This window comes from Alexandromys fortis, unplaced genomic scaffold (genome assembly GCF_014885135.2).
Source record: "Alexandromys fortis isolate MF-2015 unplaced genomic scaffold, M_Fortis_MF-2015_v1.1 scaffold_21, whole genome shotgun sequence".
In the NCBI taxonomy this organism is placed as follows: Eukaryota; Metazoa; Chordata; class Mammalia; order Rodentia; family Cricetidae; genus Alexandromys; species Alexandromys fortis.
Genome location: NW_026067905.1, coordinates 16,921,776 through 16,949,442, shown reverse-complemented (window position 1 = coordinate 16,949,442; position 27,667 = coordinate 16,921,776). Strand labels below are relative to the sequence as shown.

General features: G+C 45.7%; 1 protein-coding gene across 2 annotated transcripts in view; it reads right to left on the bottom strand.

Annotated features, from left to right (window-relative positions):
- Window positions 1–614: 614 nt before the first annotated feature.
- Window positions 615–27,667, bottom strand: part of CUNH1orf21 (chromosome unknown C1orf21 homolog) — a 198,028-nt gene continuing 170,975 nt past the window's right edge. For both annotated transcript variants that reach the window (XM_050135398.1, XM_050135399.1), the window contains 2 exons: window positions 20,473–20,533; window positions 615–6,334 (listed from right to left, as the gene is read on the bottom strand). In XM_050135398.1, coding sequence (XP_049991355.1) covers window positions 6,235–6,334; window positions 20,473–20,533 — 161 coding nt within the window. In that variant the 3' untranslated portion in view covers window positions 615–6,234. The remainder of the gene's footprint in view (window positions 6,335–20,472; window positions 20,534–27,667) is intronic.

Here is a 27,667-nt window from a genome sequence, read left to right as displayed (position 1 = left end):
TAGGTTCCTGAAGGGTGGAAACTGTTTGGTTCACCTCTGTATTGCTTGGCCATCGGCTCAGGGCCTGGAGTCTACTAGGTGTGCAAACAATCTGGCGAATGCACACTGGGACTGGAAAGGAGAGAGCTAACCTATACCACACCTAGGACAACCGACAGGTACCCTGACTCGACACATTGATAACCGAGCGTCCCAGGGGAGTTGCGGCAATGTCACAGCCAAGGCCATGTGGATGGATGGGAATGTGTGAGCAATGCTATGGCTGGGCCTGGCATGCGTCTTCAATCCCACTGTGGGCTGAGAAAGGACACGAGTCAAAGAACCCACCCGGAGGCCCAGGGGAGCCCGACACATGCAGACACCAGGCACAGGGCAAGAAGACCACGCACACACCTTGGCACCCCCACTGGAGTCGCTAGGTTTCCCAGTTTGAGCGTCCTTACAGTTATATGGATATTCCCCTAGACATTACTGTAGTGATTACAGAAGGGCAGAAGACAGATCCCCCATCCCCCAGCTTGTCTATGATTGAGCATTTATGTTTACTTTATCGATCTATGTTTGTGTATGTGTTAAAGAATAGATCCAAATTTAACGTCCTAATAAGGCAACTGCCTGGGTCTGAGCCAGCAAAGCAGATCTTTATGACTTTACATCTTTCGTTGGATGGAAAAAAATAAGACTTGTAATCTCCAACAAAACTTCTCTTTGCTCACTTGCCTGTCAAAGGGGAAGGGCCCCTAAATGTCTGCACTGAAATATCAAGCCAGGGACTGCCTTTTTTTTTTTTTTTTTTAAACTCCTGGGTCTGAGCCAAGTAGCCCTACGGTCTGATTTTCAACCCCGGAGAGCTGAAGGCAGGTCTCACTAAGTTTCTGCTGTTCTTTTTACTTTAAATCTTATTCAGTCAAATCCAAGGGCTTTATCTAAAAATAATCCTTGAGAAGGAACGAAGAATGGATTCAGGGCAAGAGACAATGTCATACAGGAGACTTCAGCCTAGTGGGACCGTCCTGACTTAGGAATTTCTCTGGCTTCCAAGAGCTAAGAGCCGTTCCCACACTGCCCAGAAGGAATCTAGAAGTTGCTAGGTTAGAAGCAACCAGGATCCTGGGGAACCTACTTCCCAAGGAACTTGGGCAAGAAATTCTTTGGGATCTTGCTGTGTGAGTCAAGGGGGGCGTCTGCCGGTCCCCTCCAGGTAGCACCTTCACCAACTGCTGCAGAGATGGCTCATCTTTTACCCTGCGGATTTTACAGAGCAAGGAGGTGAACTCTGTGGAATTCCTGGGCTGACCTGACCTTGGACCACAGTGACTCTCTCTAGGTCACCACTGAGAGTCACCTCTGGGTGTGGCGCTTAAATGAGCCTGGAAAAATACAGACCCCCTAGCCCAGCAATCAGAAAGAGAAACATCCAAGCGTAGGCCACTAGAAAGAATTTCCACGTAAGTCAGTGGTCCAGGCATTGCCTTTCCTCCTCAGAGCCTCTCAGATCTCTCTGCAAAGGTGAGGCTTTTATCTTTCAAATTATTCTTATTCTGAAGAAACAAGCCTAGGAAAATCAGGGAAGAGCACCCAAAACACGGTGCAGGCTGCATCTTTCCTCAGAAGCTGAAAAGATGTGTCTAAATCCCCCAAAGTCTTTCCCTCTGAGCCCCAAAGCTCTTCTGTCACCAGCGGCCTCTCAGGGTTTGTGTGACACTTGTAGGATTAGTGAAGGCCAAGAAAGACTCCCCATGAGGACAGCAAGCTGGTAAGGAGCCAAAGACAGACTCTAGAAGATGGGTTCCCAAAAAGGCTTTTTTTTTTCCTTCACAGTGTTGCAAGGTGTGCAATAATAATAGTAATTATATACTTGAATGATATTTTTCCTTCTTTTAACATGACCATCATGGACAGAGGAATTCAACATGTAGGACACACTACTTAGAACATGATGTGTGTGTGCATGTGTGTGTGTGTGTGTGGTAAATGGTTTGTTCTGAAGAATACACGAGCTAAAGACAGAATACTGAGGGCAGCATCTGGCGTGGAGTGAGCACAAACACTGACTATTAGTTCCCTTTCCTCTTCCCACTCAAGGTAAAATCAGCTCTCAGATATGACAGAGGATCCTCTAAAAACCATGGCGACACCAATGGGCCCCACGGTTTGTCACAAGAGACATGTATTCTCCCACAGATTTGTGATTTTTCTTTCTTTCTGGAGACACGACAATAGAAAAGGCGACTGTGGAAATCAAAGGCGTCTTCCCCATTAGAGGAAGGCACCTGTTTGTCTGCAAAAGTGATCCACAGACCTTACTCAAGGAATCCCAAGCTCAGAGCAATGGCAGAGGGCTCTCCCAGCTTGGAAGAGGCACACTGGGATCTGCCGACCACCCATGACATCCTGAAGGCCCTCTTCCAACTGTCTTTTCATTATGCCTTTAAAACACATATTCCCTACCCACTGACCATGCCTTGTTCTTCTACTGGAGTTTTAAGCCACTTAACAAAGAGAGCAACTTCTAAAAAGGAGTAATGCTTCACATCTCAGAGACAACTTTCTGGTGGAAAAAGCAAGGAAGGCAGAGCTTATGTAAAATTACAGAGTACAATGTGATGCTGCCCCCACCTCTTGCTTTTGAGAGAAGCCTAAGGGAGAGGATTTCAATATCCATTGTTATATCTTTTATAATGAAAATCTCTGGATTTTAAAGTCTAGACTCTTTGTATTCTCCAGGATTAAGAAAGTGATATTTCCTCTTATTGCAAAACAAAGATGTTTAATGAAGTGTCTTTTCTTGGGACCAGCAGAGATGGAGCAACTTTTAAATTCTCACCCAGCGTCTAAACAGGACTTATCACTCTGCCAACCCGCACTTAGGTGAGTGAGGTATTCAGGAGAGGTATATTCTCTTTTAGCAGGGCTGCAGGACCATTCCTGCTGGAACAGAAAAAAAAGATGGTGATGAGGGTGGGCGGAGGACGAAGTTGTAACTCAGTGTAGGAGGCCATCCACCTGGGAGCTAGGGGTGAGGCTTACCATTCTGGGCTGCCATCTCTCTGGCATGGCCACTTGGTGCTTGGGTACACCCACGACACAGAGAACCTTTATGCCTCACAGTGGAGGAACAGACAGGCGCTAGGGGGCTGGGAACCAAGGCTATTCCTGGGCCACGCGTTTCTTACTTGAGTCACCCCGGGCACAGCAGACAGGAGTGTGGCTGTTTCTGGGGGCTGACCTAGTTTTCTCATTTCTGGACTTTGTCCCTTCTTTGTCCCTAAATAGACCATAATGTCACTCTATGCTCCCACTTACGCCCGAGGCTAGGAGGCCTCGTGGAGGTAAAAGCGTCTTTTGAGTCTGTCTGCCAGCAAGAAACACGTACTCAATTATGAGAGCGGTACTCCATGATCCTGAATCTCTGCCAAGCAAAAGAAAGCTGCGCACACACGGCTGAGCCTTTACAACTCTACGGCTTGGAAGATACGAGACGTGTGTAACCCAGCTGCAAATCTCGCCAGCAGACCCGCTCCACCCCCTGGCCACTAGACAAACTGCCCTAGCTAGCACATAGACCCTCCACAAAGGCTCTTCAAATCAGCTTCCTGTCCATTTTCAACAGTTTTCTTCCTGCACCCACCAGGCCAATTCCTTCCCTTCCCCCGTCCTTCCAACTGCCAAGTCCTACAGACGTGACAACTAGCAAGATGTACCAGCAGATATACTGGATTAATTCTTCCCATTAAGTCCTGATGTGGGGGGTGGAGTGGCTATTTTTAACTGAGATCCTTCCAGAAGGTATAGAAAAATAAAGTACAAACACAAATCACTTGACAATTTTATGATTCAAACCAACAAATGGAAAACAGACAGTTTTGTGTGTTGCTAACATAGTTAAGCCATTTCATGCCAACCCACTCAACCATCCCATTTCTTGGACCTATTTCTAGAGGTACCAAACGTGTCTGAAGATGAAATCACTTCTGTACAGCGAGGAGGTATCCAGTGTGAAACACAGGAGACAGAACTGTGACAACCGCTGCTTCCTAAACAGTTCTTAGGGTTTTATTAACACTCGAAAGTCAGGTTCCCAAGAGACATGGGTAACATCCAAAAATGCTAAACGTGACTGAGGCAAAAGACACGGGTGTTTCATCTCCGGGTTGAGGGTGTTGACGTTCTGGGAAGACACTGTCTTAGACACCGAGTAGAGGAGTCACGTGGAAGACGTTACCATTCGTCTCGTTCTTGTGCGGTAAGAACATGAGAATCCGGAAAAGGCCATCCACAGAACAGCGAACAAAGTCTCCAGTGAACAAGCTGAGGTGGGGCTTAGCAGTTCATTTACAGTTGAGGAAAACTATTTTCGTCCTTTGGCCAAAACCGTACAAGGGGAGGGAACTTAAAACCCTAGACTACTTGACTCTCCCTGCATTTTTCTGCTTGAAGCTGGATAAAAAAGCCTTAGCTTCTGGCTGCAACTCTATTTATGTAACAGCCACAGCTGCTCCCCAAAATAGCCGCTGCTGGCTGCAAGAATTACGGGGTTTTGTTGCTTACACTCGGGTCCATTTTCCACAGCACTCGGCTGCATTTTCTCTCCCTCACTTTTGCCGCCCTGGGCCTAACAGGAGATCTTGACATTCTGTGGACAGATTTAAAAGTCAAGGCTCATTTCGGCAAGAACCAATTTAGCTCCCGATTCTAGTCTGTGGCGGACACCTTCTGACAGCTGGGAACATCGTAACTGTCCCTCTGGTAACTGTTCCACCTTCCAAAGGTGGCAGTGTGGCTGATAGTGAGGCCCTGAAACTCACAACCCTCAAAGTGAAAAACACAGCATTCCTGTGTGTGTGTGTGTGTGTGTAGGGTAAACCCAACCCTGGACTGCTGGCATGCTGGCATGGCATTGAATAGGGTGCCCTCCCCTGAAAGTAACAAAGAGAACCCTCGTCAAAGCTATCAAACATGATAAAAAAATACAAAAGTTATTTTCTCCTTTTGATTGCTATTTACTTGTGACAATATTTGTTAAAAATATTACTTCTGTCTTTGAGAAGAGACCATTCTCTTCATATAGTATGGAAAAATAAACTCTACTGAACACGTAGTCAACACTCCCCACCACCAGGGACTTTTGGCTTCCACATCTCCAAATGGCATGACCGTGTGACTGTCCAGTTTTCCTTTAGGCAGTCACCTTTCACCCATACTACTGGTGCTGGAAACACAATGGAAGGACGTGGCCAGGCTCACGTAGCATTTTGAAGGGGGAGAGTCAGAAAACAGCGTGCTTTAATACCTAATAAAACCAAAAGTCACGGTGGTTTCCAGCCCTAAGAAGTCACAGGGTCGTCCCTTCATCTCTTCTGAGCACTCACAGCCCTTCCAAACCAGGGCAGATATCAAGAGAAGGGTGGGGAGCCATTCAGGCCACTCATCAGTGTCACTGTGAAGGAACACTTAACTTCCACACTTAGGGTCATCTTAAAAGGGGAGATTTTAACCTGGATGAATGGGAGAAGACAAGGATACATAAAAACAGTAAAATGTTTATTTCTTAGAAAAAAAAGTGAGGAGGAGGGATTCAAAATGATTGTGGTCACACTTCCATTTGCATCTGAGCAAAGCCAATGCTACAAGCTTCATCCTGCACTAAGAGTCCTAGTAAGTGGCACGACCTGCTGCTCACTCTGTCACTTCCAGGAGTCAGGTCACAACATGCTCTTAACCAACCGTGGCTCTTCAACTTTGGAGCAGTCAAACAAGGCTCACCATGGCCACCATCCCATCTCCACAGACCCACATTAACCAGTGAGAAGCAAGGCTCAGGCCATCTCTGGACCACTTGGAAGAGATGGATAAGGAGGAAAGAGGGGAAGGGAAGCTTGACTTCAAAGCAGAACCAGGCTAGGACTGAAGTCTGTATCAGAGTTCATCACTACATCTTATAGAAAATAGGCCGGAGAGCATCAGAAAACCAATAGTATCTTTAAAGGTGAACCGCAGAATTTTGCTGCATACTTGGACACGAGAGAAGTGAAAAGTTGCAACAAGTTTTAACTAGCAGCAACAAAGAAAGTTCCAGAACAGTTTTTTTTTTTGTATGTGTATGTTTGTGTTTAGCAATATTCCTTTGCAGGTTCATTAAGAAACACTGTAATTTAATGGGGCATACGATATGGAACGGTCTTCGTTTGCTATAGTGCTGTTCAGCGAAGAGAACCGACCTTTGCAAAGGTTTCAACTGGGGTGTAACCTATTTACACAGTAGTAGCTCCTGGTCCGAGTGGGAGAACCGATGCTATGTAATATCCTCTTCTTCAGAACAGTAATCCCGACCCTGGCAGGAGAAAAGAAAAAGGACACGTGAATCAAAGACTCCAACCAGGGGCTGAAACAGTGACTGGTGGGCCGCTTTCTTCCAGCTCCAGTCTGCTTTGTGATGGAATCCAGGCTTCATGGGTGACCTCTGGGCGCAGAACGATGCATCATAAACCTGTGCTGGCTGATTTTTAAGGTCCATTTATCTCAAGGCGTGATATACCTAGCCCATAATAAGCTCTTTTAAAATGCTGGCCAGGATTTATGTCGACTTACATTACAGGCGCACACGAAATGTGGCTTACACGAAGAAGTTAAGGAGATGAAGCAGCTAGGAGTCTTCTCTCTCATCAGGAAGACTCAACAGTCACTTTCTGCTGCTCACACTCGACAGCCCCACACTTAGTCCTTAAAAATGCCGAAGGAGGGGAAAGTGTAATCAAAGGGTGCCCAAGTTTTAATTCACTCTAAGGCGGTTTAAGGGAACAGCAAACACGGATTTTTACCAACATGTGTGACAGATCTGGGGCTGTGCCTGGTCCTCATGAATGACTCCAAGGACAAGAGGCTTTTGATGTGCCTGCCTGCAAGCGGGGAATGGCTGCTTCTGCGCATCTTGTATCCCTCGCCACTACCGAGACACAGCTGGGACCGGGATTGAGGCTCCGTAACCGACCTGGCTGGTTTGCCTTGATCATCGTATGTATGTAGCTCTGGGAGGGCAAGTCTCCAGAGAGGCACAGGACAGAACCGCTTTCCTGCCTCGCCCCAGTGTCACAGGCCTGGATCTTGTGAAGGCCAAGCTGAGTTATTTTGTTTGTGCCCTTCACTGAGTTTTCTTTTCAAATACAAACTAGACGCTCTACGTTTGGGGACAAACGCTCCTTTAAAAACAGAAATTTTGGCCCTATGACATATAAAAATAAGAACTTTAAACAATTTAACCACAAGTTGTGTATGACACAGATGCTCCCACGGTTTATCTTACTGAGATAAGCAAGCCATTTATCCCACACTGTTTTTTGTTAACTGTTTTACAGTACATTTATTTCAGGCAAGTTCAACTTAGAAATCTCATTTTTGTAGTTGATATGCATGAAGTACTGGTAGCAAACAATTCTTTGTTTACTATGTATATTGTTAATCTTGGGTCCCTGCCCTAGCCACGCCCACTCCCATAACCTCTGACCCGCCCATCGCCATCTTGGGACCCTCTCCCTCTCTCTCTCTGCTTCCTTAGCGTGCGCACGCGTTTTCTCTGTCTCTCTCTTCTTTTATCTCTCCTCTCTCCTTTTATCTCTTTTCTCTGTCTTTCTCCCCCTTCCTTAATAAATACTTATGGCTATTTCCTGTGTTTACGTGTCTGTTACCTGCCGCCACCGTGGGCCAAGGAAGCGTGCCCTCCTGTAGCCGCTTTCCCATGGCCTGGGGACCGTTTGTAGCCTCTCTCTAATCGTTTTTTAAGAATAACATATATACTCCTTTGATTTCAGGCTGAATTTTTACTAATATAAGTCATATTACATTAAAAACCCAGAAGTTTTGGTTATTGAAGGTACTTTTCTAATCCCTTAGCCCACCACTACTTCCTGCATATTCAGTGAACTGGTTTTCTTTCAAACAAACCCAGAATTTTCTAAGTCACTGCAATGCTTTCTTTTGTTTGTCTATTTTTGTTGTTGTTGTTGTTCATTTTTCGAGATAAGGTTTCTCTGTGTAGCTTGGAGCCTGTCCTGGAACTCGCTCTGTAGACCAGGCTGGCCTCAAACTCATAGAGATCTGTCTGCTTCTCTCTCCTGAGTGCTGGGATTAAAGGCATGCACTACCACTGCCGGGCTGGAATGCATTCTTAAAAGCACCAATGCTTATATATTTTTTTAATGCAGCTATTCCTTGGATATACAACATGCTTGCATATTTCCTTGTTATATATCTGCAAATTGGAAATATTTCACATTTCCCTAATGCTTAAGTGTCACTATAACGAATTATTACACCCGTCTGGATGCTAATCCCCGCTGTATTTCTTACTAATTTTGGTACCTTGTTCAAGTTACCTCTTTGAGTCTCAGTTTTCTTATCGGTGAAATAAAAACAGTGACAGTTAACTGGCATGACTGTTCAAGGTTAGTATTAATAGTCTAAATGGCAACTGGTAAATGAATTTGTTCATGGTGTGCACGCAGATGTATTCAAGTATGTTCCACATAAAAGAACAAAACAAACAAGCAAGCAAACACACACACATGCACTGCCATGCAATGAAGCCCTGGGATCGGCAGAAGGAAGAATGGTCACCCAATCCTTGCCAAACAGCCCCAGACTGCTTGTTCTGTCCGAATGAGTTACTTCACAGCCTGATTCAGCTTCTTCCACCATCAGAAAACAGCCCAGTGTGCCCTGCAGAATGGAAGTCCAATGACAGAGAAAATGGGTAACCAGTGCTCCCAAGAAGAGCACGCAGGTAGCAGTCACCCCCATGACAGCCTTCCCGGTGACATGGCTCAGGCTAACACCATCCCTAGCTTTATTCTGGACCAGGCAGGAGTTACTCTCTCTGTCGTCAGTTGGAGAGTTATAAAGGAGATTCCCCGCCCCCCACCCCTACAAGGTTCCTGACCATTAGGAGTTTATTCTCCAGCAAGGGAAACAGGATGTACAATCTAGAAGCACAAGGTCACAAGCATCACGTGATGTTCTCCACGTGGCTTTAACTTGGGAGGCTCAGATTGGACTTGCAGATGGATGCCGGATAAGCAGCTGGGCAGGATAGGCTGGGGTCAGAGTTTTCATGGAGATTTTATCAGCATAGAAAAGTGTCCCTGGGTAGAACAACAGGCTTTGGTTTCTTGGGCATAGTCACTTTCTCTATCCAGTAGGGCGGCGATCAGGGATATGTTCAGAAAAAGATCCCATTCTGTTAGATAGTCAATAAATGCTAGCTGTTGCCACTTCAGTTGTCATTGTCATTATAAACACTGGGCTCGTTCAGGCTTCTGACTGGAGTGAAAAGCCTCATTCGTGAGTGAGGGCAGTGGTCATAAGACGAGACCCGACAGGAGCCAGAGAGCATCCCTCCGTCCTCAGCAGTGTGTCCCAGGCAGATCTGAATCCCGAGGTACATGAAGACAAGTTCTATGGCTAAAATTAAAGTCCCTTCCCATGTGATGTCAAAGTAAGGCCTCACATCTAAGGAAGCACACACACACACACACACACACACACACACACACACACTAGACACACATTAAAAACAAAACAACAAAACCTACAGGACCATTTCCGAGGCTCCAGGTTTACTGCCAGCACACACAGGCCCTCTATCACACTGCTTGACAGACAAAGCTGAATAAACCCTGTCTAAGCCAGACCCTGAAACTTTCATTTCCCGAGAATTTGTTCCTCTAAATTTTTCTAATTAGTATGAGAGGAGGAAAAACCCACACGAGCTGCTTTGCAGACATCATTTCATTTATTATTCATATCAGCCCTGCAGGGTAGGAGTGGAGCAAACCTCAGCGAAGCCCAAGATCCCTGAGCTAATCTCCACCTCTCCTGGGCACTCTTCTCCTCTGTTTCATTTTTCTGATCACCTGACAGCAGCTCAGAGGACAAAACACTTTGGGAACAAAGATTTCTGAGATCAGAACATCCCGCAGCTAAGAGGTACCACATGGCATGCAGTCCTAAGCGACCCAGAATCCTGCTGGGAGGGCTCCAATCCCAAGACCCCATGAGAGCCCCTCATTGGCACACTTGTCCTACTAGGCAGGCCAGGGAACCAGTTTCTGCTGAATAGGACTTCAGGTCTCATTTCAATTGTTAAAGAACTTTTAAAAACAGAATCATCCAACTTTCAGCTGTCAGGGAGGCAGGAAGTAGAATTGAGGAGGCTGGGAGACACACAGTAAGTCTCTTAGCCAAAGCATGGCCCTCCACCCCCATAAAGGGACCCAAAGCGAACGCCTCTGTAAAGTCCCTTTATGCAATTATATGCTAGTCACAATTCCAGCCTTGTGCAGAGTACCCACCAAAACCTTCCTAGGGGGCCCCGGCACATTACAAGAACGGAAACTCTAAATGATGCTGACAAGGGAAGATTATTTGGAAGAGCCACAGTGGTAACTGGGTACAGATTCAATGACAGGAAGAGCTGAGGCAGGAGGTTTCCAAGACCAGCCTGGGCAACCTAACAAAACCCTGCACCCAAACAAACAACAACAAAGAGGGGGTGCAGCTTAGTGATAACGTGTCTACCTAGCATGTGTCAGCCCATGCACCCCAAAACAAAACAGCGCAGCCACGTCCTGCCTTCCCGTCGTCCCCAGAGCAGGTATGCTCTTGGCCTCTAGACCCTGGGGATGCCGCTTCAGTCTGATGGCAACCTTACCTGCTTCTATATACCTTAAGTCTCCTTTGATTCTAAATCAGTTTCCTCCTCATCTTCCCCTTCCTCCTTCCTTCTTTCTCCTCCTCCCTCCCTTTCTCTTCTCTTATTCTCCCCCCTCTTAAAGACACATCCAAAACAAGCTAACGCCAAGAACCCCAGAGCCCAAATACAGCACGTCATATCCCAGAAATACAACTTAAGCTGCATGGAAATTATGTAACTGATAGTGTACTAAATCTTAAAAATTTATCAGAGCATAACATTGAACTTTTGTTAATTTGAGGACACATTAAACAGTTAGATACCTGTTGTGTTTGTGTGTGTGCACGTGTGTCTATGTATACGTGTGTGTTTAAACATGTTAAAAACAAACTTTTCAGTGTAGGAGTTAAAACATAAAGAAAAACATACAAGCAACTTCAAGCAGAGGAGATAGCTTGGTTTGTAAACCTCCCATCTTGCAAGCAGGGGGACATAGATTCAACCCCCAGAATCCATGTAAAACCTGGGGCTGCATACACGGCTCAGAGGCTAATGTTCTTGCTGCATAAATGCGAGGACTGGAGTTTGGATCTCCAGAATTCACGTAAGAAGCTGGGAAGATGATGGCCACCTGCGACCCCAGCATTCAGGAGACAGGCATGGGGTCTCTGAAGCAAGCATGCTGGCCAGATTAGCCAACTGGGCAAGCTCCAGATTCAGAGACACTCCGTCTCAAGAGAAGAAGTAGAAAATGACCAAGAAAGACACTGACGTCAGCCTCAAGCCTCCACACGTGTGCGCACAAATGTGACCTGCCCCCATGCACACACAACTGGGCATGGTGGAGTGCCTTGTAACGCCAGTGCTGGGGAGGTGGAGAGGACGCCTGGAATTGGCTGGCCAGCCAGTCCAGCGTAGCTAGTGAGATCCAGCGAGAGGCTGCCGCAAAGGAAGTAGATGGCATTCCTAGGAGGACATTCGGGGTTGTCTTCTGGTGTGCGCACCCCCCCCCCCATGTCTCTTTGTATCTGCACACACCTACACTCACACATTAGAAAAGGGGAAACTTCACACTAGCAAAAATAGCCAAAGGATTTACTATGCAAGCTGTGAGAAAAATGCATACAAAACTTTTTAAAAGTGAAGACATGAGAGGATCCTAATGAGAGGTCAAGCACAGAGAGCGAAGACTCATCCAAGACACAAGACAAGCAACAAGCAAACAAAAAGGAAAATAATCCGCAGTAAAAAAAATAACTATAAGCAAAATATTCGTGGCAGTCAGTTCTCGAGGGCATACAGGGTACGCAGCTCTCATCACTGTTGGCTGTGACGAACAACTGTGGCTGCATTTAAAGTGGCCGGCAATTTCTATCGGGCCAGAAAAAGATCTGAATCCCCTGTTATAGCAGCCAGAGAAATCAAACCCAAAGATACGTGATTAGAGGGGGAATGGAGACTGCCTATAAGCAAGCAGGAAAGTCATCCATCATTCAATAGGAGCATTTGAAAACTGGAGTGTGCAGATGGCTCTGCAGTTGGGCAAACTTACTGAGAACCATTGGCCTATGCACGTGAAATCAGCTTGCTTTATGGTGCATAAATTACACCTTGATGAAGCTGTCAAGTTTATAATTACAAGTATTTATCTTATAGCATTTAAAAAAAAGGCTTGGGGGAACAGTAATTGAAAACAGATATTAAGATATGTTCCTATAGCTGGGTAGTGGTGGTGCATGCCTTTAATTCCAGGGCTCAGGAGGCAGAGGAAGGCAGATCTCTGTGAGTTCGAGGCCAGTCTGGTCTGCAGAGTGAGTTTCAGGACAGTGTGGGCTACATAGCAAAAGCTTACCTTGAAAACCCAAATATATATTCACATACTGCCTCCCACTAGCCAGCCAGACAACTCCAGCAATGTCCTGTCTTCTCTGTGCCCGAACAGCCATTTCCTGCCACACACTCACTACTCCCCGCCCTCATACTTCTGCAACAGTCACTGCCTGCTGTCACCCTGTCCCCAGATGCTCCAAAAAGAACCAAAAAGAACCTTCTCTTACTCTATGGTTCTTTACCCCAACAGATGTGCAGGGATTTTGTCTACAATGTTGGCCTCCCTTTCTCAAGGGGACAATGTTTCTCACTCACCTCCGTCCTTAGGTGTTTGTTTATTGGAATCCTGTGTACTCGAGGGGACAATGTTTCTCGCTCACCTCCGTCCTTTGGTGTTTAATGGAATCCTGTGTGTCTCCCATCACTTGTGGACACCCCTCCTTGAGAGGAGGCCAAGGAGTGTCAGTAATCGGAAACTGCCCTGACGTTCTGATAGAAGGAAGCTGTCAACATGCTTTGGACCCCACTGGAGGAAGCCCCATCCCTTTAACAATGCAGCTGCATCATCTGTAGCTACAGTAACATAGGTCAGACTGGCTTGTGCTTCTAGAACAGTATGGAAATGAAGAAAAGGCCGGGGTGAGGAAGAAGGGGTTAGAAGTTGATACTAGAATCCCACTGCTCACTAGTCACCATTTTGATTTATTTACGTAATTTCTAGGTGAAGCATATGTGGAATCATGCACAGTCGGTTTGTCTTCTTTACAGCTTCATGCATGCTACGTGTTCAGCCCCAGCTGCACGCTCAGGGTTGAATGACTGTCACCCTTGCGTAACAGCCTCTACTGGGCCCTGCAGAGCTTTACTGTGACAAGAGGAGCAAGGAGCATTTTGATTGATACACTGTGATGGCCCCTTCTGAGTTGCTGTACATAAATTCACTGGGAGTTTCCCTTCCCTGCACACTTGTTCACAAGCTCTTCCTTCTAGGGGCAGTGGCTTCCAGGTCTCTGTGGAATGTGGACATTCAGCCTTGAACCAGGAGCACAGGGCTTCAGAATCTAAGAGCCACCAGCCAGAATGCAGAGCAAACAATGGGTAGGGGGCTGGGAAGGAAGAGCGGCCTCTGGGCCTGAGGTCTTACAGCTCCCGCCTTCCTCAGGGCTGGAAATGTCAGAGCCACTTGAGCCACAACGTGTTTGTGTTTACAGCCCACTGACAGCTTACAACAACAGTTTTAAATGTGGAAGAAATGCTGAAGAAAACAGAAAATAATTAGCTGCCCTGTTAAAGTCTCCTCCCCCAGCTTATTTCATTAGAGAAATCAATGGAGGCATTAATGGATGTCTCTGTCTCTAACGAGCTTTATTCTAATTAGACTCGCACATTATTAATCCAGTTGGGAAAAGGCCTGGTTGGCGAGGAGCAGCAGAGCAGGACAGCCTCCGACGGGCACTCTGGCCACGTTAGGAAGGGTCACCATGATGACATGAGCAGTGGCCACCCTGGTGTGTAGGACTTCTCATCTTCAGGACAGGGCACAGAGACACTACCCTTTTCACTGTATCCACACCACCACCCACCAGCAACAGGGACCATCCAGAAGCTTTAACGCTCCCACGTCCCAAGCTTTGTCTCACACAGGTACATACGTGGTTTCAGTGATGCCCTTCCCCACAAGGAGCAGTGATGAGTAAGCAGGATAAAGAACCTGGGATGTCTTCATTCTCGAAGACATCTCGAACCCCTGTTCTTTTGGAAGGGCCAGCTAGAAGATGTTTGAGGTTCTGTTCCATCCGGCCACTGATACAGCTTAAACACGTGCAACCAAAGTTCCCAGAAAACAACCGTGAGGCCAGGCATGGTGGTGCCAATTATCCCAGCTGCTTTTCTGTCCACCTACATGTCATTCTCCTGCAGTTTCTATTCTGTGACAGGTATAATTTTCATTCCATCCCCTTTCCCCACTGGACAGTATTTTTCCTAAAATTTCCCCGCTGTGATTTTTTTCTTTTTTTTTTTTTTGGTGTATGATGATAAACAGATGCGCCATAAATTTTTGTGGAAGATTTCCAAGCTACCTACACGGACTTAATTCTAAGAGGGTCTTATGGTCTTGTCAGGGAGTTTCTCAGCCCGAGCCAGGAACTCTAATACAAGCTACTGGGTGCATGGGGGATTGCCTCCCTGAGGTTTGTTTCCTTTTGTACAACGGACACATCTATATCTGAATTTATTTGCCTCATGACAGAGATGCGATTCTACATCTCTAGTGCCTTTATAACTGGAAGTGACTGCGTTTGCCTTAGAACGTACAGGGAGGATGGGCGTTTGGGAAGGCGAGTGACATCTGGGTTTTCTTCCCAGCTGCCACCAGCAAGAGACCATCAGCTTGTTGCTGGCTTAAAGATGTCTCCTCCCTGCTTCACCCCAAAGCCACTAAGGCTCTCTAGACAGGGACTGGCCCAGCTAGTCACAGTGGAGAAGTGGAGGAGATTGCTTACCACTCTGACTACTCCATAGACTAGGCCCAAGGATGGTCAATTTTAACGTGGTAAGTTTCCCTTCCTCCCCACATGGGCTGTGTCACTGCTGGCTGCATTAGGAGGCTCGCCTTCCCGTCCTTTCTCTTGCTTTCCGAACAGGAAGTACACGGGACAGCTTAAGAACCCTAAAAGGTAGAACAGGAGCTAATCAAGCAGGAAGTAGAGAGGCCTCTTGAGTTCTGGGTTAGGAGAATACTTCCACGTGGTTGAGCTGGCACAATCAACTGTGTATCTCCAATAGTGGAGACTATTTGGCACAGTGGGTTGGTTATTAACACCGATTAAATCTGACCAACTAGCCAACAAGAACAGCATTTCATGGTGCCTAGGCAATTCACTTTATCTATGACTATGACTACGGGAGGCCTTGGGAACGGTTTCAGCTGAAATCTAAAACAGGAATGGTTGGGGACTGCAGACCACCAGTCCCTGAATTTTCTGTAAACACTCTCCTCTAAGCAGCCTGCAGCTGACGTCAGGGGAGTGGTTTCTGGTGAGGCTGTAGCTGAAAAATCGGGAGAGCTAGGGTGTGGCAAGAGCCCTGTACAAGCTGTCCTTGAGCACAATAAAGGGGCATTTCTGTTTCAAGGATGACCCATGTCCCTGTGTCTCTGTCTCTGTGCGTCTGTGTCTGTCTGTGTTTCAATCTCTGGCCCTTTGCCCAGCTCGGAAGGAATCGTAGTAATGCAGATTGTACGCTAAAGGCGAAGTACCATAGTATACCTAGTACAGGTGTAGGGAGCTACAAGGCATGTTTTAGGTGACTTAGTACCTGGCCCATTGCCCTGATGGTAACGCTCCCTGGAGATTCTGGACCGCTGCACACACTGGGGGCAGTGGAAGATGTGAGCAAGGCTGGTGACCACTGTGTAATCTAATCTGCCTTTTGTCCACTTGACATCTTGTCATAAATATATTCCTGCTTTCAGGGACTTCTATTGACTGAGAAAGTGAAGTTTCAGAGCAGTACCAAGCATGGAGCGAGCACTATGCAGCTACCACTTAGACAAAAGAACTCCTTGTGTTTGGTATCACGCTCTGTCTTCCATCCTCCCACCTAGAACACGAGATCACAATGGCCACAGACTTTACCTTCTCAGATTTTTTTTTTTTCTTTTTCTGATGTTGGGACTCGAACTCAGGCATAGGTATGTACTCAACCATTGATATACTCCTGTATCAAGCTTACTTTAGAGACTTTAATATTCCTATAATATTGATACTGTGTTAGCTACACTATATAAAATATACTGCTTTTTATGTGTGCCTGAACATTTAAATACATAGCATATAAATACTTGTCATTTAAAAATATTTCATACAGGGCGGTGGTGGTGCACGCCTTTAATCCCAGCACTTGGGAAGCAGAGGCAGGCGGATCTCTGTGAGTTCGAGACCAGCCTGGTCTACAAGAGATAGTGCCAGGACAGGCTCCAAAATCACAGAAAAACCCTGTCTCTAAAAAAAAAAAAAAAAAAAAAAAAAAAAAAGGGCAAAAATATTTCATACAGAACATACTATACTAATGTGAATGCATGCGGCATGCATTTATCATATGCCTGCCAATACCTGACAGACGACTGGTATCTGTTATCTATCTCTGCTGAATGTAAGTATAACTATATCACAGTATTTCTTTACAACACACTTTTTTGTATTGCATTTTTTTGTGCTCTATTCATTTAATAATATCACTTGAAGACTGTAACTGTGCCATCTATACATCTGCTTCATTACTTTTAACTGTTGCATAACACCAAGATATAGAAGGTTTAATTTGTTTCTCGGCTGCTGCATGTTCGGATGCTTCCAGCTTTTTAAATTTTAATTTTTGCTATTTAACACAGACTGCTATGGTGGCATTTATTGCATTATATAAGAGAATTTCAAGGGTATATACCTAGCAATGTAAGAGTTTTTAATTGTCTGGATTACACATATTTCATATTACATATGTGCATATTACGTAATTTGACAACAAACCTTCTGATGTTTTAAATCTTACAAATGTATTCCGAACTAGCTCTGGATCTGTGTCCGGGAATCACTCATCATTAATAAGGTGGATGCTGACTCAGTATGTTCCCCCGCTCCTTGTGTCTGCCATCACTCACTGGTACCCAGAGAGGAGGCAGCTACGACTGCCCAGCTCCAAACTTCCAAAACTCAAGAATGAAACTACAAGTGTAGAACGTTTTGGTGTTCCTCCTGGAGATGTGTTTATACAGTAGAATCAAAGTCACTTAACCAGATGAAAAATGTGCTTCTTGTGATGCCTGATGCACTGACTCTAGGTGTGGGTCACACTAACCCAATTTGATAGAATAGATAAGGGTCCTTGAAATAACTTCATACACACAGATTTATAACCTTTCTACCTTTCTTACCAACTAGTGTAGTGTTGAGCCCATGGAAATCAGGCCATTCAGGGACCCAAATATTTTCTAAGTGTAAACAAATAGTTGTTTGATAGGTAGGTGGTCCAGAGAAACATAATGAAGCCTACTGTTTTGAAGACTAACTATAAAAATAATTTAGGAAGAAGTGAAGATAAACCCTCAAACCAACCTCTCCATCTTTGGGAGACACAGAGTAAATGAAGCTGAAGGCTAAGCTAACAGAGGGAGAACACTTGCCCAGCAGGCACCATGGAGGCTCTGGGTTTCATGATCAGAAGCAAACACAAAAGAAGAGAAAAGGAAAAGGTGTCCAATAGTGGGGACACTGGGCATGTTAAATTTAAAATATTCCTTGTCTAGGGAATGTTCTACCTAGTCCACGGTTTAGTCAGAAACGGTGTTTTGGTTGTGCCAAACACATCATGCTCCATCCTAGGTGGAGAAGGACGTCTTGTTTTCTACAGGAACAATGAACTCGCTCTGAGTGAAAGGAGACAGAGTCTCCATCAGGGAAACTTGCTGGGAATGGACAAGATGGTCTTAGTGCCTCATCAGCGCTCAGAAAGCTGAAAACCTAACTTAAAAGGCAGGTTTTGTTTTTTTTTTCAGTTTACCCTGAGGACTAGGTTCCCAAGAGACAGCCACAGCATTAGGAACAACTCCTGCCCCCACTGTTAGGAATCCCACAAACAGAACAAACTACACAATTGTCACATGTCTGTAGAGGGCCCTAGGTCGCTCCCATGCAAGTTCTTTGGCTGTTGGTTCAGACTCCGAGTTCCGATGAGCCAGGCTAGTTGTTTCTCTGTGTGTTTTCTTGTGATGTCCTTGACGCCGCTGGTCTTTCAATGAGTCAGAAGACTATGAACTTATTCTTTCATGGTTCCACTTCGAAACTGGGTCTACTCTGAAATTCTTACGAATTTAAGATGATCTCTATCTTGCATTAAATATTGTAACCATAAGGCAGGATTTCAGGAAGAGATGTCCGGATGAAATACCCATAAAAAAGTAAAAGAAAGACACATATTTCCTCTCCTGAATATCCTCGCTTCAGATCTTTGTGTTTAGCACGAGGAAGCTAGGAAATCAGAGACTGTCATTAATGGCAGGGCCATGAATCTAGGAAGGGGAAATAGTAAAATACAGGTGAAATGAAAAATAGAGGGGGGATATTAAGGAAAGAACAGATCAAGCAGGTGGTGAGAGGGATGGGAAATGAGGGTCCAGGAAAAAAAGGCTTAACCGAAATGCTGTCTGTGGGACGAAGCTACTGGGGAACTCACAATCCTATAACACAAGCAAAAAATCTTAAGAGGAGACAGTAAAACATAGGTGTTCTGAAGGAACGGGGAAGAATAGCGGAAGCTAAGGGTCTGAGTGGGCACGGGGATGTGGGTGGTGTGAAGAGGATGTAGGGTGGGCTATCTATAATTATGAATGTATGAAGACGCCTAGTATAAAAGCAAATTGTCTGTCAGGAGTAAGTCCCCAAGACTCCCATTAGACTCCTGAAGTTGGGGACTGTGACAAACTCTATATATTCTGTTTTCCTGTTTACACTCACATATCATGTAATGATGAAGACACATTTAGAGAAATACACCACTAGACAATTTTGTTGGACAAACATCAGAGAGGGAGCTGGACGGCATAGGTCAGCTACCTAGAGGCTTGTTAAGACACCCAAGATGCATGAGATTGATATCAGTGTGGCAAGGAAGCAGAAGGAATACATTTTCAAACAGCTACCAGTAGTGGAATAGGCATACACACCAACAGCAGAGCCCTTTGATCCAAGCACCACGTACTGTGACTGTGTGTGCTTTTCCTTCCACGCAACTGGCATCACCACACACACAAGCAATGGTGTGATGCTGTAACAGCACAGCTCCAGCACCACACACACACACACACACACACACACACACACACACACACAAGCAATGGTGTGATGGTGTAACAGCACAGCTCCAGCACCACACACACACACACACACACACACACCACACACACACACACACAAGCAATGCTGTGATGGTGTAACAGCACAGCTCCAGTACCACACACACACACATACACACACACACAAGCAATAGTGTGATGGTGTAACAGCACAGCTCCAGCACCACACACACACACACACACACACACACACACACCACACACACACAAGCAATGCTGTGATGGTGTAACAGCACAGCTCCAACACCACAAACACACAAGCAATAGTGTCAACAGTACTGTGTGAGAGGAATTTTCAGCCGTTACAATATGAGGCGACCACTCTTGTGTATGCAGTCTGACTGGATGACAGACCCTGTGTAAATGTACACAGATCTTTACACACGAATAATAAAGTCCAATATATGGATTTGGCACAGGAAGAGCAATGACAATGAACAGTAATTATGGCAATAGTTATGAGTTACTTAAGAGTTACGAATTATTATTGACTTTCCCTTTAGTATTTCTGGACCGCACTTGACTGAGTAATTAAAACTGTAGAGAAGGAAGCTGAGGCCTAAGGGAGCACTGTGTTAGGTGAGCAAGTGTGGGAAAGTTACTCATGCACTCTGAGCCTCAGCAAAAAGCAGACAACAGCCCCGTGTGCCATCTGTGGTAGCGCTCTGCTGCTGTGGTCTGCAGGGAAACCAGCCACTCCCAGAGGAGGGGAGTAATGGAAACAGGCTCGGGACACCTGGAAGACTTGGCGCAGTGCCAGGTGGATGCACACACTTGGGGGACTTGTGGGGAATGGCCTTCCTTTGTGGCCTCTTCCTGATCTGACCCACCAGAGTGAGCTGGAGAAGGCTATGACTCCTGGGTCTAACACATTATTTTCATATACACCCTTCTGTTTGTTTGTTTGCTTGTTTTGTTTTAACATCCTGTCCAATCCTTTGCCAAAAGATTTAGAATACAGGGGTAAAAGTATCATTATCCCAACTTCTAATTAGTAGATTTATCTTGAAATAATGTAGTATACTTAGTTATTTTGCCTTCTTACCTTTTCAATTTTTTCATCCAGCATTCTGAAGAATTCTTGTTGGCTTTCAGAGATGTGCATGCTGCAAAACAAAGAACAGTAAGTACACTTGAACTCCACTATCTCAAGTAAGCGATGGTGAACCCCTCAGCTCTGGGCAGACAGTTGTTCAATACTGCAGACTTTCCTACTAAAATACCCCAAAGCTACTTTAGAACACACATCATCACATTGATCTTGCAAACCTATTTCCTAAGTCTACAAGTTGCTCATGACTTAAGCAACATAACTTCCACTCAAAGTGTAGGGGCTACTTATATTGATATCACTGGGTTGGGCCTGCCAATTTATTTCCTTCAAAAACACGTGAGGTTTTAAAAGAGCAAAGGACATGCGACATGGGAATTTTCAGCCCTGTGTGTGACAGAGAAAATTATTCTTATTACACTGAAGCACGGATTTTACAGAAGTTGTAGCACCGACATACCTAGCTGATTCTATGAGTACGGGCTGAAGACACAAGAGCAGAGGACAGAACAGTCGCCCGACACAGCCGCTGACCAGTTCTGCACCGTTAGTAACTGGAACTCCACTGGACTCGGGGTCAGTTAAGAGTGCCGAGGAGTCACCCTCACCCATGTGCTTCTCATCCCGTTCACTGCGTCGGCTGAGCTGTTGTTGGGTTAACACGTAAGGAGGCGAAGAGAGCAGGGACCATAGATGGGAAAGGGGTGGCAGAAGGGGCCTCAGTGCCAAGGTGGTTCTAGCCTGATGATATTTACTGACAGTCCATGGAGGTGAAGGGCACTGGGTGAGAGAGACATACTACGCTGGTTGTACTACAGTGTCTGGGGACAAGGTGGAGAGCACGCCTAGAATAATAATAATCTTCAGAGCACGCAGGCAGAAGCCTACCTATGTGCCATTAGCATGACACATGTCGGTCCTCACACCTTAGAAACCCTTCAGGCTTCCCATGAGCTCCACTCCCAGGAGAAGCTCTCCGCTAGGTGTAAGGCCACGACTTAAAATCTGTGAGCGAATGGCAGCAGCTGTGCCATGCAAGGAAAACAAGGCAAACCCGTGACACCACTAATCAGTTCACAGTTGACAAAGCGCTTTCACACATAGCGTGTGATTTCGCCATCCTTTACAAAACCGCTTGAACAGGAAAATGTTCTGTTTGGGAATTGGACTCTCGTTGGTATGCAGTTCTGAAAAGCAGGGCAAGAGTCTGGGATGAAGCGAACGAACGAAGCCAACAGCCTTCTCTCGGCAGAATCCTGAGCAGAAAAGCCAGCGTGTGCACTGAGCTTTCCCAGCTTCCCCTGGCTCGACCTGCTTAAGGGTCAAAGCGTCTGTTTCCCTGAGCCACTCTGGAGGCAGACCTGTCCTACCACGTACTTTTTTAATAGAAGGCCCACTATAGACAACCACTCATGTTCCCTTGCTGACTTCAGGCCATCCTGGTAGTCTTAAATCACCACACTCTCCTGCAATACTGTGACACTCGGGGCCACGGGCACAGATAGGGCTGGTCAGAGTCCGGGGCCTGTGGCCTCAGGGCTTTAGTTCTGCATCTCATCTCGATACTGTTCTTTCTCTAGTGGTCTCTTGCTGGAGTGGTGCTGGTCTTCCCTCTGCTATGTTCCCGGATGTTACTTTACTGCAGGCTTCAGATCAGCACAGCCAAGCTTTTCAGCGATGTCTGCAGGGAGGGTGAGACGCCGAGGTTTCCTGAGGGTGCAGAGCAGGAGTCGCTCGACACCCATATTAGCTGTATGGACATACTTTGACTCTTTTTGTTCTTGGCCAGGTTCTCAATAGCTGTAGGTCTCAGGCAGCAATTTTAAAGTAGGTGTGCATCTTCGTACAGATAACAAGTGCATCACTGACGACTAACGACGTTGAATATTTTTTCCATTTTCATGTATATGTATGCGGTGTGCATGTGTTTATGTATTTACGTTTGCAAATATAGGTGCATGAGCACGTGTGTGTGTGTGTGTGTGTCTGTGTTGTCTCCTTAAGGATGTTTAAGAGACTCCATGAAAATGGTGTTTTTAGGCTTTGGTGTTCATGGCGCAAACTGCTGCTTGCACTTCTTAGCTATACATACATTGCATGCAATGATGTATATATTACATTGTTTGCTAATTAATTGAGGAGTGCTATTTAAGTTCGTGTGACTCTTGACCCTCCACGGCAGCAATGTGGCTTGTCACGTGGCTGAGGTGCCTAGCCTCAGACGCTGCTTCCTACAAAAACAAGCCTTACTGCTAACCATCTTCAGTTGTCAATTTCCACGTGCGTCTTCATTTAACATGAGGACAGCCATGTCTGGTTAGCAGCCACACACAAGCACGGAGGGCGAGGGAGGGTATGGCAACTCTGCCAAGTGTGGTTGCCGTCTCTGTGGTCGCAATGAACTTCTTACGGGTTCTGTATCAGGAACCAGAGACTGAAGGTGGAGGCCATTAGCCTAAGGATGTGTGTGGAGACACAAGCACAAACACCTCAGTGCTTTGAGTTTGTGTTGTCCGATGTCAGGGAAATGCTGCCTGCCAGCTTGCCTGCCTGCCTGCCTGCCTTTACAGACCAGGCAGGCTCACTCTTGAAACACAGTATGCTTCCTGCTGTAGGTGGAACGGGGTGAATGGAAAGGGGGCTTGTTATCAGAACCTCATGCATGACATAAGCTCCTTCAGACGAATGTTTCTGTGGCATGTTTCTCCAGAGGAGCAAATGCTCCCTCAAGGTCCTAGTTAGCCATTTATCACCTCATTTAGCGGGGTATGAAAGATGAAGGCTCACTCTCTTTTCCCTGGGCTCATTCCAGAGGGAAGAAAGAAACCTTGTAAATACAGAATCTGATGAAACACACGCTTGCCCGGATGCACATGGACCCTTGCCTTACCACACGGAAATCCTATCAACACAGCAGCACTGATATCAGAGTGCAAACCGCGCTGTGAGGACCAGCTCCTCCCTGGGTGCCAACACTATTCTAGGCATCTTCTTTTCCCGACGCACACCTGGATGGCTGTGAGTTGGTCAGAGAGAGGGAAAAGCCACCGACAGTCTTAGCTTTCCTCTCCACATACTAGAAAGGGACTACGGCTACATGGTACATGAGTTTATACAGCAAAAATATGTGGGGCTAATATTCCTACTTAAACCTTTACAAGAAGCTACACAGTGGTATCTGCTTTAACTTACAAAGCTCAGCAGATACCGAGTGGGCACTGCAATGTTCTGTAAGACCAACTTGTACCCCGAGAGGCTTTTCTTTCCGCTGCTTCTCAGTTTCATGTGTAAAGCGATCCAAAGAAGGAATGATGGGCAAAATGGGCTTCAGAAGTAAAGGCATTCAGCTTTCATTTTTAGTGACATATAAAATTCCCAAATATGGAAACTTCAGCCACAAAAATGTAAGGCAGTAATATGGTTTGGAACTGACAACCGCCTCCCAAAGGTAATGCCACAAAGGCTTAGTACCCAGCAATGTTCAGAGGAACGGTCTCTTGGGGGGGGGGGGCATCTGGATCATGAAGCTCACTACCGATGAATTTGCTGACAGTTATTGTACTGGGTTACTGAGAGGTGGTGGGAACCATACTATGTGGGGCTTAGCTGGAGGATGCAGGCCACTGGGGGCAGGCTCCTGAAGGATGCATTTTGTCTCTGGCCCTTTACACACTTGCATTATCCCCGTCTCTCCTTGCCTCCTCTTTCCTGGTTGCCATGAGTTGCTTTGTTTTATTATATGCTCCTGGCCAGGATGGTTTCTCCTTCACAAGAGGCCAAGAAACAACGGTGGCTCTGAGCCAACATAAGCCTTCCGTTCTTCAGGTGCATCCTCTCAGGTGTTTGTCACAGCAAGGAAAACCTGGTTTATATAGGGGGCAGCCTGTCTGTTTGCAACTTGACATAAGCTAGAATTGGTCGAGAAGAGGGAACCACAACTGAGAAAATGCCTCCATAGGCTTGGCCTGTAGGCAGGCCTGTGGGACATTTTCTTTATTAGTGACTGATGTAGGAGGGCCCAGACTATTGTGGAGGTGCCATCCCTGGACAGGTGGTCCTGGATGGATGGGAAAGCAGGCTGAGCAAGCCAGGAAGCAACACTCTTCCACGGCTTCTGCTTCAGTTCCTGCTTCCAGGTTCCTGCCTTGAGTTCCTGCCCTGACTTCCCACAGTGTTGGACTACAAGCTATAAGATGAAATAATCTCTTCCCTAAGATGATTTTGGTCGCACTGTTTTATTACAGCAACAGAAACTTCACTAAGACAGGAGGCAAGACACTACCTTCTTAATGTTCTACCTTTGAAGGTACAAAGTATCATCCCCAAACACTGCCTCTCCTTGCTCAACTTACCAACACTGAGGTTTTCAACAGCTCTGGGTCTTTGTTTTTCTATAGAGCTTCCCAGCACTGATATGCTTTTCTTGTTTATCTACCTTGTAACAATTTAATCCTCAGGTCCAGATGGAAACCCAAGTGGACAGAGGCAAGATTTGGTCTGCCTTCACACCTGCACACACCAAATGTGACCACCGACTGGGTTCCTCTTAATCTTATCCTGCTCGGCTTTTTCTTAATGATCACCAGCCACTTCCAAGTGAGCTTTGGGGCGGAAGCCTCACTCTGGCCTTTCTGACACTCCCAGTGGTAGCTCATACACAGCTGCTTCTATTTGCTTAATTATTTTGTTTGAAATAAAAAACAGAACCAATATAAGCAGCTGTGAAGCTCAAAACAAAACTAATTACTACAACCTCAATTACAAGCTATAACTGACCCAAGGTTAGTTCCCAACTGTGTGTCCCTCTGCCCCAGGGGAACCATCTCTTGCCTTTTATCTTGCTGTGCCTCTGAATGTGCTAAAAACACCCAGTTATCTACTTTGGTTGTATTTTTAAAGTCTATAGAGTGCAACAAGCTCTATGCAACTACTGCAGGATTGCTATCAAATTTCAAGGGTCTATGCAGCATCGTGCACCGCTGCAGAAACTTGGCTAAACTGCTGACCAACCTTTCATTGTGTAAACATCCTGTATTTCATTTACACAGCCCCATTTAAGGGCAATTATCCTTTTTCTCTCATTCTCAAGGCACTCTAAGTACACAAGATTCCATTTGCAACTTAACACACACACACAAATACACACATACTCTCTTCCCCCAAAACATATGCAAGCATACACATACAGCTTCCCCCTCTCATACACACACACACACACACACACACACACACACACTCACGCGCATGTGTGCACGCATGCTATGTGGAAAATGCTATTTCTAAAGTAAGCACACAAGTCCATTTAATATACATCTCTAAATGGTGTAGTGCACTCTCTCGCTGCAGACCGAGCAGCTTCCAGGCGTCAAGGTGAAATAACGGGTTCTTTCTAGCACAGTGGTTCTCAACCTTCCTAATGCTGAGACCCTGTAATACAGTTCCTCATGGTGTGGTGACCCCCAACCACAAAATTATTATTATTTTTTTAAAAATATTTATTTATTATGTATACAATATTCTGTTTGTGTGTATGTCTGCAGGTCAGAAGGCGGCACCAGACCTCATTACAGATGGTTGTGAGCCACCATGTGGTTGCTAGGAATTGAACTCAGGACCTTTGGAAAAGCAGGCAATGCTCTTAACCACTGAGCCATCTCTCCAGCCCCCCACAAAATTATTTTTGTTGCTACTTCATAACTGTCATTTTGCTACTGTTATAAACCATAATGTAACTATCTGTGTTTTCCAATGGTCTTAGATGATCCCTGTCAAAGGGTCAAGTGACCCCAAAGGGATGGCAACCTACAGGTTCAGAACTATTATTCCAGCAGGATTGAGCAGTATCCATCCATCCATGCAGTTACCCCCTAAGACTCAGATCTAGGGGAAGCTTTTTAAAAGAATAGCCCATTTTCAAGGTGCTTGCATGGAAAAGTGATGGGTTGTGTTATCAGGGGTCTTTGGTCTCCAAAGGCAGAAGTTACAGCAGTGACGAGCATCAGAGAGGCTTCTGGGGAGGGCCTGGTGACCAGCAGCAGGGGCCTAAGTGGGAGACAATCAGCTGCACCATTACTCTGACACAGTCAACCTTAAGTGGATTTATTATTTATTTTTAATTTAAAAAATGTATTTAACTTTATTTTATGTGCATTGGTGTGGAGGTGTCAGATAACCTGGTACTGGAGCTACAGACAGTTGTTAAGTGTGAATGCTGGGAATTGAACTCGGCTCCTCTGAAGGGCAGCTAGTACTCTTAACTGCTGAGCCATCTCTCCAGACTCTTAAGTGGACTTATAAGTGTTAATTTTTCTTAAAAGTGAGCATTGAAACTCTTAGTCCTTTCCCTATCTGCTGACGAGTTCTAACTGCCATCACGTGGGCCTATGCTCTAGCAAACCAGGGACACTGGGCTTGGACAAAGTGTTTGTATTGGTAAGGGTTCTCTAAACAACAGAACCTACAGAATGAATGTCTGTCTGTCTATCTATCTATCTATCTATCTATCTATCTATCTATCTATCTATCTATCTATCTATCTATCTGGGATTTGTTAGAATGGCTTACAGGCTGTGGTCCAGCTAATCCAACAATGGCTGCCTAAGACTGGGAAAGTCCAAGAACCCAGTAGATGCTCAGTCTGTAAGGCTGGATGTCTCAGCTGGTCTTCAGTGTACACTGGAATCCAAAAGAGCAGGCTCTAAGGCAGTGGAGGAACGGACTTGCTAGTGGGGGTGAGAACAAGCGGGCAGGGAGCAAATGCTTCCTTCTTCCATGTCCTTCATATAAGCTTCCAGCAGAAGGGCTGCCCCAGATTAGAGGTGGGTATTTCCAGCTTAAAGATCCAGATTAGAAGCGGGTCTTACCACTTTAAATGATTTGGTTAACACACCTGGCAGGTGTGATCAGTCATTTGGGTTTTGGTTAATTCTAGATGTAGTCAAGTTGTTGACCAAGAATAGCCATCACAAAGATCATGAAGCAGGTTGTTTTAAACTCAGTTTTCCAGGAAGGCCTAGCAATGATACATTTCTTCTGCTACGGTTTTGATGTAACATCAGAACGGGGAGGAGGTGACATATGTCAAATATGCTTGAATCCTTGGGAATTTACTTATTTTTAAGCAGAGTACTACAGTTAAAGACTAACAGCCTCTCTTAAGAAATATAACGGTAGTCTCATGATCACAAAA